At 45.9% G+C, this 19,500-nt stretch overlaps 1 protein-coding gene across 3 annotated transcripts; it reads left to right on the forward strand.

Moving 5' to 3' along the window:
- Positions 1-1,303: 1,303 nt before the first annotated feature.
- HINFP (histone H4 transcription factor) lies at positions 1,304-17,847 on the forward strand. 3 transcript variants are annotated; one of them, XM_058194794.1, is made up of 10 exons: positions 1,304-1,412; positions 4,844-5,289; positions 6,580-6,806; positions 9,610-9,721; positions 11,444-11,596; positions 12,206-12,283; positions 12,409-12,529; positions 13,220-13,358; positions 14,038-14,162; positions 15,989-17,847. In XM_058194794.1, the coding sequence occupies exons 2-10, from the start codon at positions 5,124-5,126 to the stop codon at positions 16,461-16,463; spliced, it is 1,596 nt and encodes a 531-aa protein (XP_058050777.1). In that variant the 5' UTR covers positions 1,304-1,412; positions 4,844-5,123; the 3' UTR covers positions 16,464-17,847. The 3 variants fall into 3 exon arrangements, with proteins under 3 accessions (XP_058050777.1, XP_058050778.1, XP_058050776.1); XM_058194795.1 differs by lacking the exon at positions 1,304-1,412 and adding an exon at positions 1,427-1,538; XM_058194793.1 differs by lacking the exon at positions 1,304-1,412 and adding an exon at positions 1,568-1,770.
- The last annotated feature ends 1,653 nt before the right edge of the window (positions 17,848-19,500 follow it).

The raw sequence follows: 19,500 nt of genomic DNA on the forward strand, positions 1-19,500 counted from the left end.
ATTTTTTTTTTAATTTGAATTTATATCCCACCCTTCTCCGAAGACTCAGGGCGGCTTACATTGTGTTAAGCAATAGTCTTCATCCATTTATATATTATATACAAAGTCAACTTTTATTGCCCCCAACAATCTGGATCCTCATTTTACCTACCTTATGGAAGGCTGAGTCAACCTTGGGCCTGGTGGGACTTGAACTTGCAGTAATTGCAAGCAGCTGTGTTAATAAGACTGTCTTAGTCTGTTGAGCCACCAGATTTTATGACAGATACAAGTGTAAACATAATTACATATACATGAAAAGGATACGAATAAAAGAAAACATTAGGAGAGCGACAGTAGGCACACTGGTGCGCTTATGCACCTCCCCACCCTTGGGTTGTTTTATGAGATGATACAAAGACTGGGTTATTCATGCAAATCTGGGTGTCATTTATTCACTTTTCCTGACAGAAGAATCAAGACTAGCTAGGTACGCAACCTGCATTGCAAAAGGCCACAACTGTATTACATCCTGCTCAATTTTTCAGTGCAACGCAATGCAACTTTTGATTTCGGTAGGATCTGAAATCAAAATTCAGAAGGATTGTGGGGAACCGGCTGACAAGCCAGTTCTCCACAATATGCAATCTTAAGTTTGAGTTTGGTACAAGTGAGGTCAAGCTTCTCTCACCCCTCCTAGGTAAAATGGGCAGCAGCATACAACTTGAATAGTAAAAATTATAATAATTAAAAAAAACAAAACCCTTTCTACTCTAACCAATGCAACTTTCACTGTCTTCTATCCAAGTACTAAAAACCATGGTCCTGATCCAGAATTGCTTGAACATTCTCCAGGGATGTTTGGAAGGGTGATCTTTGAATATGTCTAATAAATATCATTCTGGGATGCAATTTCTGCATTGGCTTGATTCCACCCACAACCCACCCTTTGTAGGAACGGTTTGGGGCAAGGGAAGAAGTGGGAACAGCCTTGTAGCTTTTATTTTATTTATTTTATTTTGTCACAACAATATATGTAGGTATCGTACAAAAGATTATATAGTAGTCTACAACAATTCTGGAGGACAAAATGCTTTTCTCCATCTTTTTATTATCTCTTAATCTTTGGTTTCTGGGCCTCCAAATTAAATGGATGTGGGGTTTTTTTCCACTGGGCAGGTTTCCCATTCAACCCGGAACCATCCCTCAAAAGCCTTCGGTTCTCTATCGGACCTAACACCGCGATGCTCTCTTTATGTTTTGACAGGCAGACTAAGTCCCGCCCTCCCCTGGCCACGCCATTGGCTGCTTCGGACCCCTTCGGCGGCTTCATTGGCTGGCGAAATTCATCCGGGCGTTTCGCGGGCGCGCAGGCTGTGGTTGGGGGAAGGGTCGTCGTATCGGACGTCGGCCGGCCGGCCGGGAAACACTCGGTAACTATGGAAACGCGGCCTAGTGGGTGCCCCCGGGCCTTGGCTCCCCGAACCGGAGGGCGTTTTTGTTCATCCAGACCCCGGTTTTTCGGCTAGGGAGTTCTCGAGCGGGGACCCGCCTGATGGGTGTGTGGACGCCGCACGAAAGGGCGAGGCGCCGGGGAGGGAGCGACTCAGAGGACGGCCGGGGGGCCACTTTGGTCGGGTGGGCTTTCAAGCTACGCGGAGCCCCGGCCTTGGCCGAGCTGGTGGGGGATTAGGGGAACCCAAGTCCAGCTAAATTCTGGAGGGCTCCGGGTCGGGGAAGGCGCTTGGCTTTTCTCAGGAGGGGCAAAAAAAAAAAAGGACGCCAGCAATGGTTAGAAACGCGAAGGGAGATCATCATTCTATATATTTTTTTTACATAATTTTGACAACTTTGTATATGTAGATGGTGTAAAATGTAGTCCATTATGTTATGTTATATAGCATGTATAATTGCATGTTTATTGTAATATGTACTTTGTAATTTAATTTGTATTTGATTTGGTATGGCTGCCTGCTCCAGAAGACTGTGGGCAGCCTACAAAAACCACAAAAATGGTGAAAATAAATTTACATATTCTCCCTTTTATTTCCCTCTGTATCTACCTATCTACCTACCTACCTATCTATCTATCTCCTGTCTGTCTGTCTATCAATCTATCTATCTATTTACAGTGTATCTATCTTCTGTCTATCATTTATCTATCTATAATCTATAATCTGTCTATCATTTATTTATCTATAATCTGTCTATCATTTATTTATCTATAATCTATCATCTGTCTGTCTATCTATCTTCTATCATTTATTTATATATGATCTATAATCTGTCTATCATTTATCTATAATCTATAATCTGTCTATCATCTGTCTATCATTTATCTATCTATCTATCCATCCATCCATCCATCCATCCATCCATCCATCCATCCATCCATCCATCCATAGCATTGTGTGTAAATATTGTCCATACTGTACTCAGTGTGTCTATAGAATGTATAACCATAGGATATATATATATATATGTATATTATGTTATGCGGGAGAAAACCCGAATAACCAAAGACCTACAGATAGATAGATAGATAGATAGATAGATAGATAGATAGATAGATAGATAGATAGATAGATAGATATTTGTTTTCTGAGGTTTTCGCGGGTGTTTGTATGTAGGTCTTTGGTTATTCGGGTTTTCTCCCGCATAAAATTGGAAGTGTCTTGGCGACGTTTCGACGAAATCTCATTCGTCATCTTCAGGCTTCAGCTTCGTGCTTCTGGGAGCAATGTGTGATTGCAGCTGTTTCTTCCTTTTTAACTGCTAGTGGGGGTTTGAACTGATTGGGTGGGAGCTTGGCTGTGCTCTGATTGGATGGGGGGGGTTTTGTGCTCTGATTGGCTGGGTGTGTGTCCTGTTTGGGTGGGGGCTTGGTTGTGCTCAGATTAGTCTGAGCTGCAGGGGGATTTGAGCTGGTGAGCTGCATTGCTGTTGTTTGGCTTCGTGTTTGTGGTCGTGCTACATCTTCATAGTGGGTGTCTGTCTGCTGTATGTATGGATTGGAGGGGTTTGAAATGGCTAATGTTGCAGCTGCGGTCTGGCTTCTGGTCCTTGGTCATGCTTCCTGATCAGTGTGGGTTTGGGTCTGCTTTCTGGGTGGATGTGGGTGGTGACATCCTGTGTGGACCTCGTGAGTGTGGGTCTGGTGTCATTCCTCGTGTTAGGGACTCGTTTGTCAATAAGGGCGGGTTTCCAAATGGCTGGTAGGCGGGAGGTATCATCTCGTTTGTTCATGCTGTGTGGGCGTTTTTCTATCGCGGGTGTTTGTATGTAGGTCTTTGGTTATTCGGGTTATCTCCCGCGTAAAATTGGAAGTGTCTTGGCGACGTTTCGACGAAGTCTCATTCGTCATCTTCAGGCTTCAGCTTTGTGCTTCTGGGAGCAATGTGTGATTGCAGCTGTTTCTTCCTTTTTAACTGCTAGTGGGGGTTTGAACTGATTGGGTGGGAGCTTGCCTGTGCTCTGATTGGATGGGGTTTTTTTTGTGCTCTGATTGGCTGGGTGTGTGTCCTGTGGGTGGGGCTTGGTTGTGCTCAGATTAGTCTGAGTTGCAGGGGGATACAAACACCCGCGAAAACCTCAGAAAACATTAGATATATATATATATAGATAGATAGATAGATAGATAGATAGATACATAGATAGATAGATAGATAGATACATAGATAGATAGATATTTGTTTTCTGAGGTTTTCGGTGTTTGTATGTAGGTCTTTGGTTATTGGGTTTTCTCCCGCATAAAATTGGAAGTGTCTTGGCGACGTTTCGAAATCTCATTCGTCATCTTCAGGCTTCAACCGTGCTTCTGGGAGCAATGTGTGATTGCAGCTGTTTCTTCCTTTTTAACTGCTAGTGAGGGTTTGAACTGATTGGGTGGGAGCTTGGCTGTGCTCTGATTGGATGGGGCTTTTTTGTGCTCTGATTGGTGGGTGGGTGTCCTGTTTGGGTGGGGGCTTGGTTGTGCTCAGATTAGTCTGAGCTGCAGGGGGATTTGAGCTGGTGAGTTGCATTGCTGTTGTTTGGCTTCGTGTTTGTGGTCGTGCTACATCTTCATAGTGGGTGTCTGTCTGCTGTATGTATGGATTGGAGGGGTTTGAAATGGCTAATGTTGCAGCTGCGGTCTGGCTTCTGGTCCTTGGTCGTGCTTCCTGATCAGTGTGGGTTTGGGTCTGCTTTCTGGGTGGATGTGTGGTGGTGACATCCTGTGTGGACCTCGTGAGTGTGGGTCTGGTGTCATTCCTCGTGTTAGGGACTCGTTTGTCAATAAGGGCGGGTTTCCAAATGGCTGGTAGGCGGGAGGTATCATCTCGTTTGTTCATGCTGTGTGGGCGTTTTTCTATCGCGGGTGTTTGTATGTAGGTCTTTGGTTATTCGGGTTATCTCCCGCGTAAAATTGGAAGTGTCTTGGCGACGTTTCGACGAAGTCTCATTCGTCATCTTCAGGCTTCAGCTTTGTGCTTCTGGGAGCAATGTGTGATTGCAGCTGTTTCTTCCTTTTTAACTGCTAGTGGGGGTTTGAACTGATTGGGTGGGAGCTTGGCTGTGCTCTGATTGGATGGGGTTTTTTTTGTGCTCTGATTGGCTGGGTGTGTGTCCTGTGGGTGGGGCTTGGTTGTGCTCAGATTAGTCTGAGTTGCAGGGGGATACAAACACCGAAAACCTCAGAAAACATTATATATATATATTATATATATATATATATATATATATATATATATATATATATATATATATATATATATATATATATATATAGCACTGTATAGCATAAGTTGCCATATATTATAATATATGTATATGTATTTATATACACTTTTTTTATTTACTGCCTGCTGTGCCCTTTGGACCGAAGGACGTTCGTTGTGTCTTTGTTGGAAATTCATTGCAGACGGCTTGCTCTGAAGCTTTTTCTCACAGCAAATCCTTGGAATTGCAGAATTGGATGAGGATGCTTTGCTAAAGACCGTAAAATCCACAGGATAATTGGGAGTCGGGAGGTGCAAGTTGGGCAGAATTCCAGCCCCTCCCATCAACCCCTTTCTGAAGCTGGAGGGAAGGCAACGGAAGATCTCCTTCGGGATGTGAGAGAGACACCCCACCCCCTTCTTCGATTGCCCTGCAGGGTTGTGGCCATGCCTCCTGGGAAGATGGGGGAGAAAGAGACTTTGGTCCTGCAGTGTGAATGGGAAATCTGCAGCTTTGTGGCCTCCAAGATGGAAGAGTTTTGCGAACACGTCTCGCAGCACCTGCAGCAGCATCTCCAGAGCAAGGAGGAGGACAGTGAAATGGATTCTCTTGGTAAGGGGCACGCGGGGCAGGTTTGGTTCTCAATGCACCAGAGTCTTCTAGGAGGGGTTGCAGGATGTCAAGCTGTGATGCAGATCAAAAGGGTTGGGGCTTTGATCGCCGGGTTGGGGCTATTACCCTGACTTTTTTGACCTCCTTGGACATTGCTGTGGCTCTTATTTGCTTTTAATATGAGCTGTGTGGCGTTCCTCTCTGCAAATTGGCACAATGCTGCTCTGTATTCCCTTCCTCCTCCTTGTTAAAAGAATGGATTGATTTCATTAGAAAACCCATACTCCTCTAAATTACCTTTCTGGTTCAGTGCCAGGCAGCCAGCCTGTTGGTCTTTCTTATTGCAGAGAGTCCTGTAAGCCATCAGGGTTTGCCCAGAGCTCCCACTGGAATTGCAAGGGAGAAGTTGCAGCCCCTTCACTACTGTAGTTAACTTATGTCAGTGTAAAACTGAAGCAGGCGAAAGGTGAGAATTGCTGTAGGCAAGGGACATGTGGAGAAGGCAGGATTAAGCTAAACTGGGTTAGAATAGAATTTTTTTTTTATTGGCCAAATATGATTGGACACGCAAGGAATTTGTCTTGATGCATATGCTCTCAGTGTACATAAAAGAAAAGATACCTTCATCAAGGTATAACACTTACAACACTTAATGCAAATTTAACACTTAATGATAGTCATAGGCTACAATTAAGCAATCGGGAAACAATCAATATCAATATAAATCGTAAGGATAGAAGCCACAAAGTTACAGTCATACAGTCATAAGTGGAAGGAGATGGGTGATGGGAACGATGAGAAGACTTAATAGCGGTGCAGATTTAGTCAATAGTTTGATAGTGTTGAGGGAATGATTTGTTTAGCAGAGTGATGGCGTTCGGGGAAAAAACTGTTCATGTGTCTAGTTGTTCTGGTGTGCAGTGCTCTATAGCGTCATTTTGAGGGTAGGAGTTGAAACAGTTTATGTCCAGGATGTGAGGGATCTGCAAATATTTTCCCAGCCCTCCTTTTGAAAAGTTAGTGAGTTTGAAAAGTTAGTGAGAACATGAATCAGCGAAAGAAAGAGGGGGTTAGTTGAGAAAAGCCTGAGAAAGTTATGGTACTTTTCCTGCCTTCTTTTTTAATTAAAAGCCCTAGTGTCAAATCAGAAGAGCTTTGGTTTTATAAATCTCATCCAGAAATGAGAGGGTGACCAAGACCGATTACTAAATGGAAATTAGTAACGTAAGTCTGTCTCTTGCAGGTAAGCTTTGTGCTTGCTCTATGAACTTTCTGTTTTCCCTCCACCAGAAGAGTACACTTGCCTCTGGCAGGAATGTGGCTTTTGTTCTCCCGAGAGTTCTGCAGAGCTCGTCCGCCATGTTTACTTCCACTGTTACCACACCAAGCTGAAGCAGTGGGGGCTGCATGTCTTACAGAGCCAGTCCGACTTGACTCCCTGCCAGCTGGACTTCCAGAGCCGGAACATTATCCCTGAGATCCAAGAGAACTTCCTCTGTCTTTGGGAATACTGTGAGGTGAGAGATGGGATGGGAAGGTGGGTGGTCTTTCCCAGTGAGGTGGTCACACCTGCCCCGACTCTTAAAATCATTTTTTTACAACCTATTCGCCAAATAGGTTGTAAAAAATGCTTTTGGAAGGTTAAAAAAAGCATCTGACGATCACAGCTAAGCCATGCGATCAGGTTGTAGAGAGTGTGGTGGCATGGCAGCTTCCCCGGTACCTGGATGAAGCTGTCTATCTAGACCCGTTCCAGTCCGGCTTCCGGTCCGGATATAGTACGGAGACAGCTTTGGTCGCGTTGGTGGATGACCTCTGGAGGGCCAGGGATAGGGGTTGTTCCTCTGCCCTGGTCCTGTTAGATCTCTCAGCGGCTTTTGATACCATCGACCATGGTATCCTGCTGCACCGGTTGGAGAGCTTGGGAGTGGGAGGCACCGTTTATCGGTGGTTCTCCTCCTATCTCTCTGACCGGTCGCAGACGGTGTTGACAGGGGGGCAGAGATCGACTGCGAGGCGCCTTACTTGTGGGGTGCCTCAGGGGTCGATTCTCTCGGCTCTCCTGTTCAACATCTATATGAAGCCGTTGGGCGAGGTCATCAGTGGCTTTGGGGTGAGTTACCAGCTGTACGCTGACGATACGCAGCTGTACTTTTCCACCCCGGGCCACCCCAACGAAGCTGTCGAAGTGCTGTCCCGGTGCCTGGAAGCCGTACGGGTCTGGATGGGGAGAAACAGACTCAAGCTCAATCCCTCCAAGACGGAGTGGCTGTGGATGCCGGCACCCCGGTACAGTCAGCTGCAACCGCGGCTGACTGTTGGGGGCGAGTCATTGGCCCCAACAGAAAGGGTGCGCAACTTGGGCGTTCTCCTGGATGGACGGCTGTCGTTTGAAGATCATTTGGCGGCCGTCTCCAGGAGAGCTTTTTACCAGGTCCGCTTGGTTCGCCAGTTGCGCCCCTTCCTTGACCGGGATGCCTTATGCATGGTCACTCACGCTCTTGTCACTTCTCGTTTGGATTATTGCAATGCTCTCTACATGGGGCTACCCTTGAAGTGCACTCGGAGGCTTCAGTTAGTTCAGAATGCAGCTGCGTGGGTGATCGAGGGAGCCACACGTTGCTCCCGTGTAACACCGCTCCTGCGCAGTCTGCACTGGCTACCTGTGGTCTTTCGGGTGCGCTTCAAGGTTTTGGTTACCACCTTTAAAGCGCTCCATGGCTTAGGGCCCGGGTACTTACGGGACCGCCTGCTGTTACCTTATGCCTCCCACCGACCCGTACGCTCACACAGAGAGGGTCTTCTCAGGGTGCCGTCCGCCAAGCAATGTCGGCTGGCGTCCCCCAGGGCAAGATCCTTCTCTGTTGGAGCACCTACCCTCTGGAACGAACTTCCCCCTGGTTTGCGTCAATTACCTGACCTTAGGACCTTTCGCCGTGAATTGAAAACGCACTTGTTTATTCAAGCGGGACTGGCCTAAATTTTTAAACTTTTTGAATTTTAAACAATTTTAATTGGGGTATTTTTATGAATTTTATGGGTTAAATTTGATGGTTTTAAACTTTCGGCCATTTATAGAATATGTTATTTTAACTTTCTGTTTTAATTTGTATATTGTATTGTTTTTTATAATCTGGCTGTACACCGCCCTGAGTCCTTCGGGAGAAGGGTGGTATAAAAATATAAATAATAAATAAATCAGAGCCTTTTCTTTTACTTTTAAAAGCATTTTTTTCTACAACCTCTTCGGCCAAAGAGGTTGTAAAAAAATGCTTTTAAAAGGCTCTGGCGATCTCAGCTGAGTTGCCTGATCATCAAAGGCTTTTTTTTTTTACTTTTAAAAGCATTTTTTCTACAACCTCTTCAGCTGAATAGTTTGTAAAAAAATGATTTTAAAAGTAAAAAAAAAAAAAAAAGATCTCGCGCCACAGCTGATCCCCCCTGCATGCTGTTCTATTTACTGCATGCCTCCTTTTGCCATGCACTGCACCCACGCACCTCACATTTGGTGCACGGTGCACACTGCGTATGTACGTACAGTGTGTATGCGCGGTCAGCGAACCGGTAGTAAACCAGTTCAGATTTCACTACTGCCTTCCTTCCAGGCTGGCATCTACCAAAATGAGACTGAAGCCGAAGCTCAAAATGGCAGTTCTCTTAGACTTCCTGTGTTGAGTGTGTCCGCTGCACAGTGCAAGGATACACAACCACTTTCTGAGGTTCAGACGGACTCTTGGCGCGCTGTGATGACTGCGGGATGGATTTAAGTACATTGCTTTATCGGACCAAAACGAATTGTATAAATCATTGGAAGAGATTATGCAAACATGTCCGCTTCTCCCTCTCAATTATCCTGAAAACAATGCGGGAATGTTTTCGGAACATTCGACACCCCTGTTTAAATTTGAATTTACAGAAGCATCGTTCTGAAATAGGTACAAAACGGTGTGCCCGTGGAAGATACTTGGAATATTTTTTGCTGTTTAATAAACATAATTATATCCCTAGGACTAATCTCTGGAAATTCCATAGCGTATAAAATAGGACATTCCTAAACCTAGGTTCCCTTTATACAGATGGTCCTCAACTTAACGACCACAACTGAGCCCAAAATTTATGTTGCTAAGCGAGACAGTTAAGTGAGTTTTGCCCCATTTTGCGACCTTAAGTAAACCACGGCAGTTTTTAAGTTAGTAACCAGGTTGTTAAGTGAATCTTAAGTGAAGGTTGGAGAGCCCTGCTTTCATGGATCTATTTATTGGCTGACCAACTGGATATGTGCTCAGAATATGTCCTTCCTTTACTTTGTCTCCCCACCAGCGAGCCTTTGATAACCCTGAGTGGTTCTATAGGCATGTGGAAGACCATAGTTTCTGCGCGGAGTACAAGGCAATTGGAAAAGAAATCCAAATGGTCTTGTGCGGGTGGAAAGGTAAGAATGGATCTTGCATCATAGAACCTTTGCTGTCTTTTTTTTTTAACTGCTCAAACTTTTCCTGTTGTTTTGAGGCAAAATTAAACAAGAAAAACAATAGGATAGAATAGAATAGAAATAGAATAGAAATAGAATGGAATGGAATGGAATGGAATGGAATAGCATGGCATGGCATAGAATAGCATAGCATAGCATAGCATAGCATAGCATAGCATAGAACAGAACAGAACAGAACAGAACAGAACAGAACAGAAGAGTTGGAAGGGACCTTGGGGATCTTCTAGTCCAGCCCCTGCTCAAGGAGGAGAACCTATCAATAAATGAATAGAAATAAGAATAAGAATAAGAACAGAATAAGAATAGAATAGAATAGAATAGAATAGAATAGAATAGAATAGAATAGAATAGAATAGAATAGAATAGAATAGAATAGAATAGAATAGAATAGAATAGAATAGAATAGAATTTTTTATTGGCCAAGTGTGACTAGACACACAAGGAATTTGTCTTGGTGCATAAGCTCTCGGAGTACGTAAAAGAAAAGATACATTCGTCAAGAATCAAAAGGTACAACACTTCATGAGGACCCAGATTGTTGGGGGCAATAAGTTGACTTTGTATACAATATACAAATGGATGAAGATTATTGCGTGACATAGTGTAAGCCGCCCTGAGTCTTCGGAGAAGGGCGGGATATAAATGCAAATAAAAGAAAAATGATAGTCATAGGGTACAAATAAGCAATCAGGAAACAATCAATATCAATATAAATCGTAAGGATACAAGCAACAAAGTTACAGTCATATAGTCATAAGTGGAAGGAGATGGGTGACAGGAACGATGAGAAGTTTAATAGTAGTGCAGACTTAGTAATTAGTTTGACAGTGTTAAGGGAATTATTTGTTAGCAGAGTGATGGTGTTGGGGAAAAAGCTATTCTTGTGTCTAGTTGTTCTGGTGTGCAGTGCTCTGTAGCGTCGTTTTGAGGGTAGGAGTTGAAACAGTTTATGTCCAGGATGTGAGGGGTCTGCAAATACTTTCACAGCCCTCTTTTTGACTCGTGCAGTATACAGGTCCTCAGTGGAAGGCTGGTTGGTAGACATTGTTTATATAGGATACTATAGAATAATCCCCCAAATAGTCCTCAACACAATTATTTATTGTCCATTTGAAGTTACAACAGCATTGAAAAGTTACTTACAACTGGGCCTCATACTTACGGCTGCTGCACCGTCCTCATAGTAACATGATCAACCTTCCTTAGCAATGGAAATTCTCTTCCCAATAATGGCCATAAGTTGAGGACTTCCTGTATATCTATATAAGTTTGCATTAAAAAAAAGTACCGGGTGTGCATTTTTAAAATACAATCTATAAATACTACTTCCATGATTCACCACATTTTATCATCTGTTTGTTTTCCCCGGTAAAACGTTACTTACCTCAGTGCAAATAAATAAATATACTCAAACATTTAATCTTGTGGCAATTTATGAGCGGAGAATCCTCCTGCTCCTCCTCCTTTTCATGCAGCTAAAAAAAACAACAACGAAACAGTTCCTCAAAATCCATTAAAAAAACAACAACAGCTAATGTAGAATCCCAGGGTTTCTAAGGGACTCTTCCCTGCCAAGCTCAAAGCAATAAGCCAAAATGTGCCAGGCAAGTTTTTGGCTTGCGCCAGCTTGGAACACTCAAGCATTGCCTTCCTTCGTTCCAGAGTGCGACTGCACCTTCAAAGGCCGATGTAAGTTGCGGGAACATCTGCGCAGCCACACCCAGGAGAAGGTGGTGGCGTGTCCCACTTGTGGTGGCATGTTCTCCAACAACACCAAGTTCTTTGATCACATCCGCCGGCAGACGGCTTTAGAACGTGAGTACCTGAGCTCCATCATCATGTTTAGCTCTCTGCTTATTTACCAATAGCTTTCCCTGTGAGTGTTGGCGGGAGTGTCGTTTTCTTCTTGGTAATTCCTTGGTTGGCCTGTTGTTTCCTGCTTGATTGCTGGCCTGGTATTAATCTTGATATTAATCTCTGCTCGTTTGGGTGTTAACCGCTGGTGACGAGGTGTTTAGGTCTGTTTTGTTTCCTTTTTAGATTTTTTTTTAATTGTCTCTTTTAAATGGTATGTGGATGCTGTTTATCTCAGTGTGCCTGTTGATGGCTAATTTGCCCGGCTTCCAGGAACCCTCTGGCACAGGGGTGTCCAAACTTGGCAACTTCCAAGACTTATGGACTTCAACTTTGCTGGCTGAGGAATTCTGGGAATTAAGTCCACAAGTCTTAACGTTGCCAAGTTTGGACACCCCTGCTCTAGCAGTTTTGGACTCAGCTTGGTCTAGGATGCTGTTTCCCTAGTTAAAACTGTGATGAAGTCTGTCCACGTGTTGTGAACTTAAGGAGAAATTGTCCTAAGCAGTTGTTGATAAAAGATTCTCTCCAAATGAGACGCGTCCTCTAGTTTCTGCCTCTGCTTCACAGAACAGCGATTCCAATGTTCTCACTGCTCCAAAAGGTTTGCCACGGAGAGGTTGTTGAGGGATCATATGAGAAATCACGGTAAGATGCCACAAGGAAGCCACCCCCCACCCCCGTCCTCTCCTTTCCTCTCCTCTTGGTGCACTTTCCCTTCAGGAATGACCTTTTTTACGTGTGTGTGTGTGTGCTTCTGTTTTCCTGAGCAGTCAACCACTACAAGTGCCCCCTCTGTGACATGACCTGTCCTCTTCCCTCCTCCCTACGCAACCACATCCGTTTCAGGCACAGCGAGGAGCGGCCTTACAAGTGCAACTATTGTGACCACAGGTAAGCCCAGAGGCCAGGTGGGAGATGGCGCTGGGCCGGGTCTCCGGAAGGGGAGCATTCCCCATAGCCAAATCCTTCTGCTGATTCTTTGCCACTAAAATACCGTATTTTTCAGAGTATAAGACGCACCTTTTTCCTCCAAAAAAGAGGGTGAAAATCTGGGTGCGTCTTATACTCCGAATGTAGCCCTGCCCAGCTTCTCAAACTGAGGTTTCAGAGACTGAAAAAAGCATCGGAAACGAAACTTCAGAAAAAAAGCCCCCAAACAGAGCTTCAGAAAAGAAGCCCCCAAACAGAGCTTCAGAAAAGAAGCCCCCAAACAGAGCTTCAGAAAAGAAGCCCCCAAACAGAGCTTCAGAAAAGAAGCCCCCAAACAGAGCTTCAGACAAAAAAGCCTCCAAACAGAGCTTCAGACAAAAAAGCCCCCAAACAGAGCTTCAGACAAAAAAGCCTCCAAACAGAGCTTCAGAGGCTTTTTTTTTTGAAGCTGTTTTGGAGGCTTTCAGAGGCAGAAAATTTTTTTTTTCTGAAATGGAGTTTTAGAAGTTTCAGAGGCAGAAAAAAAAGCAAAAAAAAAAGAGCAAGGTATGAAGAAGGGAGTGTGCATTTTATGACTTCTAATTGCTGCCATCATACTTGTCCTGTTTATGCCGGGATTTAAAACGTTCTCTTTGCATGATCCATCCACAGCTGTAAGAATCTGATCGATCTACGGAAGCACTTGGACACCCACAGCAAAGAGCCCGCCTACCGCTGTGAGTTTGAAGCCTGCGACTTCAGCGCCCGGTCCCTCTGCTCCATCAAACTGCACTACAAAAAGGTTCATGAGGTGAGAAGGAAGCGGATGGGAGCCCCAGAGCCTGGGGCGTGGTGCCTGGTTCGAAGGAAAAAAAGCAGGGCGGTTACAGAAGCTTTGCAGAACGACTCTTGAGACACGGCTTGGGCTAGCAGATTAGAAGCTGAAACAGCAATCGTTTCGTTTCCCAAGGAAAAGGAAAAGTGATATCTGCTCTTTTATGTGAATTGCCTCCATACAAATATCAAGAGAGTTTCCAAAATTTTGCTGATTCTGGGAATTCTGAGTTCCTCCAGCGCTCAAAATTTCTTCTTCCTCTTCCTCCTCCTCCTCCTCCTCCTCCTCCTCCTCCTCCTCCTCCTCCTCCTCCTCCTCCTCCTCCTCCTCCTCCTCCTCCCTTCCCCCCTCTCCCTGTAGTTTGCACAGTCAGCCAGATGTTTAGACTTAATTTGACACTTGGCTACTTACTCGGACCTTCTCAAGAACCTGGGATAGGCAGATGTTGCTGTTTCATAACACTAAAGGTGTCATGTTATTATTACTATTATTATTTTCATACTTAGAAATTCAGTTTATTGTTTAGCGAATCCACAGACTTGCTTTATAAACAGAAAAGCAAAAACTGGATTTCTTCAAGTTGCGGAGTTTCACCCGTAGGTAGAGAAAAATGCCCATCTAACCATTTCTTTCTCTCCTTGTCCTCCTCCCTCAGGGTGATTCAGAGCCCAGGTATAAGTGCCACGTCTGTGACAAATGTTTCACGCGCGGGAATAACCTGACGGTCCACCTCAGGAAGAAGCACCAGTTCAAGTGGCCATCAGGTCATCCTCGTTTCAGGTAAACCAGGATAGGGGTGGAGCTGAAATGCTCTTGGTGGTTTTGTGACGCTGTTGAGAGGGCATGAACTTCAGTTTACGGGGAGAAACTGACTTGTTAAGCCGCTAGCAGAAGACTTCTTTGCCCAAAGGCCTTCTGCAGATCAGTTTCACTTTCTCACTTCAGCCCCTCTCCTCGAAAGAAAAAAGAGAGGAGGGGATTTCACAGTCTTCTCATCACATTCCTCCAAAGAATGAATTAAACTTCAGGACAGCTAGAAGTTTAGCTCAAAATCCGACTGGTTTGCAAATGCTTAACAAGACAAGCCAGGTTATTTTTGGAAGAAGCAGATTGTTTGTCTGAACATCCCTGAAGCAAATTGTGTTGTCCTCAAATCAGCAGCAGAGTTACAAAAGAAAATGTTTGTGGTTGATTAAATCCAGGAGGTTTGGTTAGGCTGGCTAATTTTGATATGGGTTGGGTTTCTATCTTATTATCTCTTGGTGGCTTGATTCTGTGTCAAAGGGAAGCTGGAGTGATTTGTGACACATTCCCAGTGAGGCAGGTGTGAAAGTTTGTGACCTCTTCCAAGTAGCGGTGAAGAAGAGCGATCGAGAAGTGTAGCCTGCAGGAATTGGAAGAAGGGTGTGTAAGAAGATAGCTGACACTCTTTCTCCAATCCTCTAGAGCAGGCGTTTCAAACTCAAGGCCTGCGGGCCAGATCTGGACTGCGATATCAGATCTGGCCCATGGGGCCATCCTGAAAAATGTAAGGGGCCGACCCATGTTGCTTCGACCTGGTCTACCCAGTGCAAAGAGGAAACATGCCAGCAGTTTGGGGAGTGGCATCAAGCTGGCCACGCCCAGTCTCATCCAGTCGGCCACGCCTACCCCCCAAAATGAACCACAGCCCTGATGCAGCCCTCAGTGAAATTGAGTTTAGATGAGGCTGCTGGTATTATTTCTCTTTTTCTCTTTTCACCATGGTTGAGCCCCTTCGTGTTTTTTTAATAAATGCCAGGCAGGGTAGAGAAAAATGTAGATCCTTCTCACCTTGTGCTAAGATTTCTGGACAAATTAGGTCTTTGATGAAGAAGTGGCATATTAGCAGCTTTGAAGTTATATGGGTGTTCACCAGCTTTTTGTAATTGATGGTGCTGGGATGCCAACAACTAGCCACCACCTGTTGTTGTCCGCCAGCAGCCTGCGGAGCTGGCAATGGAGTCAGATAGCAAGGAGGATGAGGAAGAGCGTGGGCCAGTCCTGGAGGCTGGGGAAGACCCAGATGAGGGCTCTGCGTCGGAGGCAGAGGTGGAGCCAGGGCCATCGGGGAGTGATGGGTGGACTCCAGAGCATCCAGACAATAGTGAGGCAGAGGAACAGGAGGAGCCTGTTCCTAATGCAGGCATGAGAAGAGCTGCCAGAAGGCAAGAGCAGCTCAAGCAAAGAGGACGACTCAGGAGTAAGGTCAAGAAATGATTGGCCCCTCCCATAAGGCTTAAAACAAGACCAGCAATGGTGTTTGGGCTTTGCCGGAAAACAACGTTGGTAGCTTCGTCTTCTTGCATTTATTTTTGTATCAGTGTCTTCTGAACTGATTGCCAAGAAAGGCCTTTAGCAGTTTGCCTAATTGGACCAAGGTTGGTGATAGGACTGAGGAATTTGTGTTGGGAGGAATTTGCTTTGATTTAGTTGAACTACGCTGGGAATGAAGTAATTCTTAGGTGATCTAATAATTTTTTTTGTTTTTTCACTGACTTGAGTTTCCTATTACCTACCTGGGCCTGGGTCACAACACCACCCTGGCTTGGTTCCCTGCTAATCTCAGCTTCTGCCACCCCACCTAGGTACAAAGAACACGAGGATGGGTACATGCGCCTTCAGCTGGTGCGCTATGAAAGCGTGGAACTGACCGAGCAGCTGCTGAAGGACCGGGAGAAGCAGGGAGAGTCCCTGGAGGACGCAGCCCAGTGCGTGGTGCTGGCCGGGTCGGAAGGCGGCTTACAGGGCATCATCCTGGACTCGCCAACAGAGGAGCCGGCGGAGGCAGACTTTCCAGCTGCCCTGCCAACCGAGAGCTCTGCGCCACCGTGTGCCAGCGAGTCTCGGGACTGTGATCCGAGTGCCCCTCCCAGCCCGATCATCCGGGTGGTGAACAGGACCAACGAGCACGGAGAGAATGAGACGGTATACTACGTAATGGCTAACGCCCCCTCGGAGAACCGGGCAGTTGTGCCTAGCGGGCTTGTTCCAGAACCAGAGGAGAATGTGATGGACAGGCTGCAGAAGACCGCCGAGGAACTGGGCATTCAGATTCTCTGAGGCTCCTCCTCTTCCTCTTCCTCCTGCGTAGCACCCTGGGGTCTTTCCCCCCACCCACCCCCCAATTGGACCTTCCGAATTTGCCAGTGCAAATTGGACTCCTTGCCAAAATGGACTTTTATCTTGAATGGAGGCGAGAGCAAGACGAAAGGCTTCCCTCAAGAGATAAATACACCCACACACCCATACCCACACCTCAAAAGCCCTTTGTTGGCTCCCTTCAACCTGGGATCTGGTTCTATACCTTTCAGAACGGGGGTAATCTGGTAAGGGAAGCCAGCTTTAAGGCAGTTCCTCGGGAAAGGGACCGACTTGAGATGGAGACGGTGGTTGGGTCAGATCTATGCTCCGGAGCCTCCTGACCACACGACATCTACCTGACCGTATTTGAAGAGCTGGCCAGTTTCCCAAGAAGCTAACTTCCCACCTTAGAAGTCTCATTCTTTTGATCTGGTCAGCCCGACTTGGTGCTGTGCAGACTCTTAAAAACATCAATCGCCATCTCTTCGGTTAGTTTGCCCATCACCCTGTTCTTCATAGCCCCACAAAGCCCCACTAACAAGCCGTGGGCCATCCCTCCTCAGTCAGGGGATTCTGCCCCAGAGCACACACACACCCAGGGTGATTCGGGGGGGGGGGGCTTCTCCATCACCGACCCCTAATCCCAGGGGGTGCTTATGAGCCCATTGTCCTCACTGTTGGTCCATAATCCACAGGCTGCTGTGCCTTCTTGGCAAAAATCCTTTTGTTGCCTTCGAGGCAGGGAAGTTGTGAAGCACCGGTTTTGTTTTCTTCCCACAGTCGCAATCCCTCTTGCGTCACAAAAGGAAGGAAAGAACAGAGAAGGGAGCTAAATCCTTGCCAGGGGCCCTCTCCCATATTGGGGTTCCAGCTCCTGGCTCACAAGGTTTACATTGTATTGAGATTCAGAAATAAAGTCACACCAACAAAACCTAAGGTTTGTGTCGTACAATCTTCCTTGTACGGGCAGTCCTCAACTAAAGTTCGTTTAGTGGCCGTTTGAAGTTGCAACAGCATCCAGTAAAAGGGGACTTTAGGGCTGTTTTTTCACACGACCGTTGCTGCCTCCCATTGGTCACGTGAGCAAAATTCAGACGCTTGGCCCCTGACATGTTTTTGACGGTTGTAGTGTCCCGTGGTCACGTGATCCTCTTTTGTGACCTTCTGACAAAAGTCAATGGGGGAGCCGAATTCGCTTAATGAGCTTGTTACTGACTTAACGGTTGCAGGGATTCCTTGCTTAACAACCGTGGCAAGAAAAATTGCAAAACTGGGGCAAAGCTCACTGCACAAATTGTCTCGCTAAACCACGGAAACCTTGGGCCCAATTGAGGCCATAAGTCGAGGACTGCCTATAATCTTAAAGTTTCCCCTAGTCAGGCCGGACTTAGGCATGGGATAGCATCCAGGTAGAATTTATTTTTGGGGGGAAACCTTGGAAGGATAGTTTGGACCGATGCCCAGGCCTTGAAGTGGGAACGCATCGGAGCTGGCAAAGAGGTCAGTTAGCCTGGCCCGTCAGAGATGGATGGAAAAAACCGCTGGAGATCCGAACCCTGTTGAACTATCAGGCAGGGGTAGTGAGCGATCGGAGATAAGATCCCAGACTTAAAAACCACCCTTCCTGGCAGTTGTTGCACTGATAAACCTCCCAACTTTTTTGCTTGAGGCATCCTTGGTGCTCCCTGAACATGGTTGTTTTGATGTTTCATGACCCAAACTAGTTAACCTCAGATATCGGTGCCAGATACCTCAACAGTCTGGATTCTGGATTCCACTCCCGAGATTGCTTACGCCAAACTCCTTATCCCTTTCTCTTGCCTGAAAAATGTGGGTTGTGTTGGCCAAAGCCTGTTGCAAAACCCACAGCTGTTTGGATTCCCACGGACTCTGGTTTCTAAAAGCTGGGAGCTGCCTTGCGAACTGCCTTTGACTGTTGGAGATCGATCACTCATGATGCTTTGGTTTATACTCTTTCCCCTTTCCTTGTGGTTCTTTTAAAGGGAATAAACAAATTGAGGACCCAGATTGTTGGGGGCGATAAGTTGACTTTGTATATAATATACAAATGGATGAAGACTATTGCTTGACATAGTGTAAGCCACCCTGAGTCTTCGGAGAAGGGCGGGATATAAATGCAAAAAAAAAATGGTTGCTGAAAAACCAGGATTACCTTAACGGAGGCAATACAGTAAAAGCAGTAATTCTCAATCTATTCCTCACTATGGACCCCCCTTTAATTACGGTACTTTTTGCGGCCCAAACTCAAGAATTCAATCATAACATTTCTTCAAACCTAGAGTTAGTCGTTTGAGGTAGGGAACATGGATGGTGGGGTTTTCAGAAATGCCTCTTGATCATTGCCAGGCCTTGCAGTAATAGCTCAAAATCCCTCCCTCCTTTCTTACATAAAGGTAAAGGTTCCCCTCGCGGATACGTGCTAGTCGTTCCCGACTCTAGGGGGTGGTGCTCATCTCAGTTTCAAAGCCGAAGAGCCAACGCTGTCTGAAGACGTCTCCGTGGTCATGTGGCTGCCATGACTCAACGCCAAAGGCGCACGGAACACTATTACCTTCCCATCAAAGGTGGTCCCTATTTTTCTACTTGCATTTTTTACGTGCTTTCGAACTGCTAGGTTGGCAGAAGCTGAGACAAATCACGGAAGCTCACCCTGTTACACAGCACTCCAGATTTAAACCGTGAACTTTAGTTCGATAAGCTCAGTGTCTTAGCCACTGAGTCTTAAGGACAGCCAAGCTAGGAGGGGCTTTTCTCGTGCCTTCTTCGTTCCCAGGGCCAAGTGGCTGGTTCCCCCTTGCCTTTCTTTACCCAATTTTGAACTACAGCCCTTCGCACCAGCTTCGTTCCACAGACCTCCCAGTTCTCCCAACTGCTCCAACGGCTGGTCCAGTTAGTTTAATTGAGGCACCCACGGGACCTATGTGATGAAGGACCATTTGCGACCACAGGGTGTTGCCCTCCGTTCGAAATCTTTGAGCTGAACTCGTTTAAAAAG

This window comes from Ahaetulla prasina, chromosome 9, assembly GCF_028640845.1.
Source record: "Ahaetulla prasina isolate Xishuangbanna chromosome 9, ASM2864084v1, whole genome shotgun sequence".
NCBI lineage: Eukaryota > Metazoa > Chordata > Lepidosauria > Squamata > Colubridae > Ahaetulla > Ahaetulla prasina.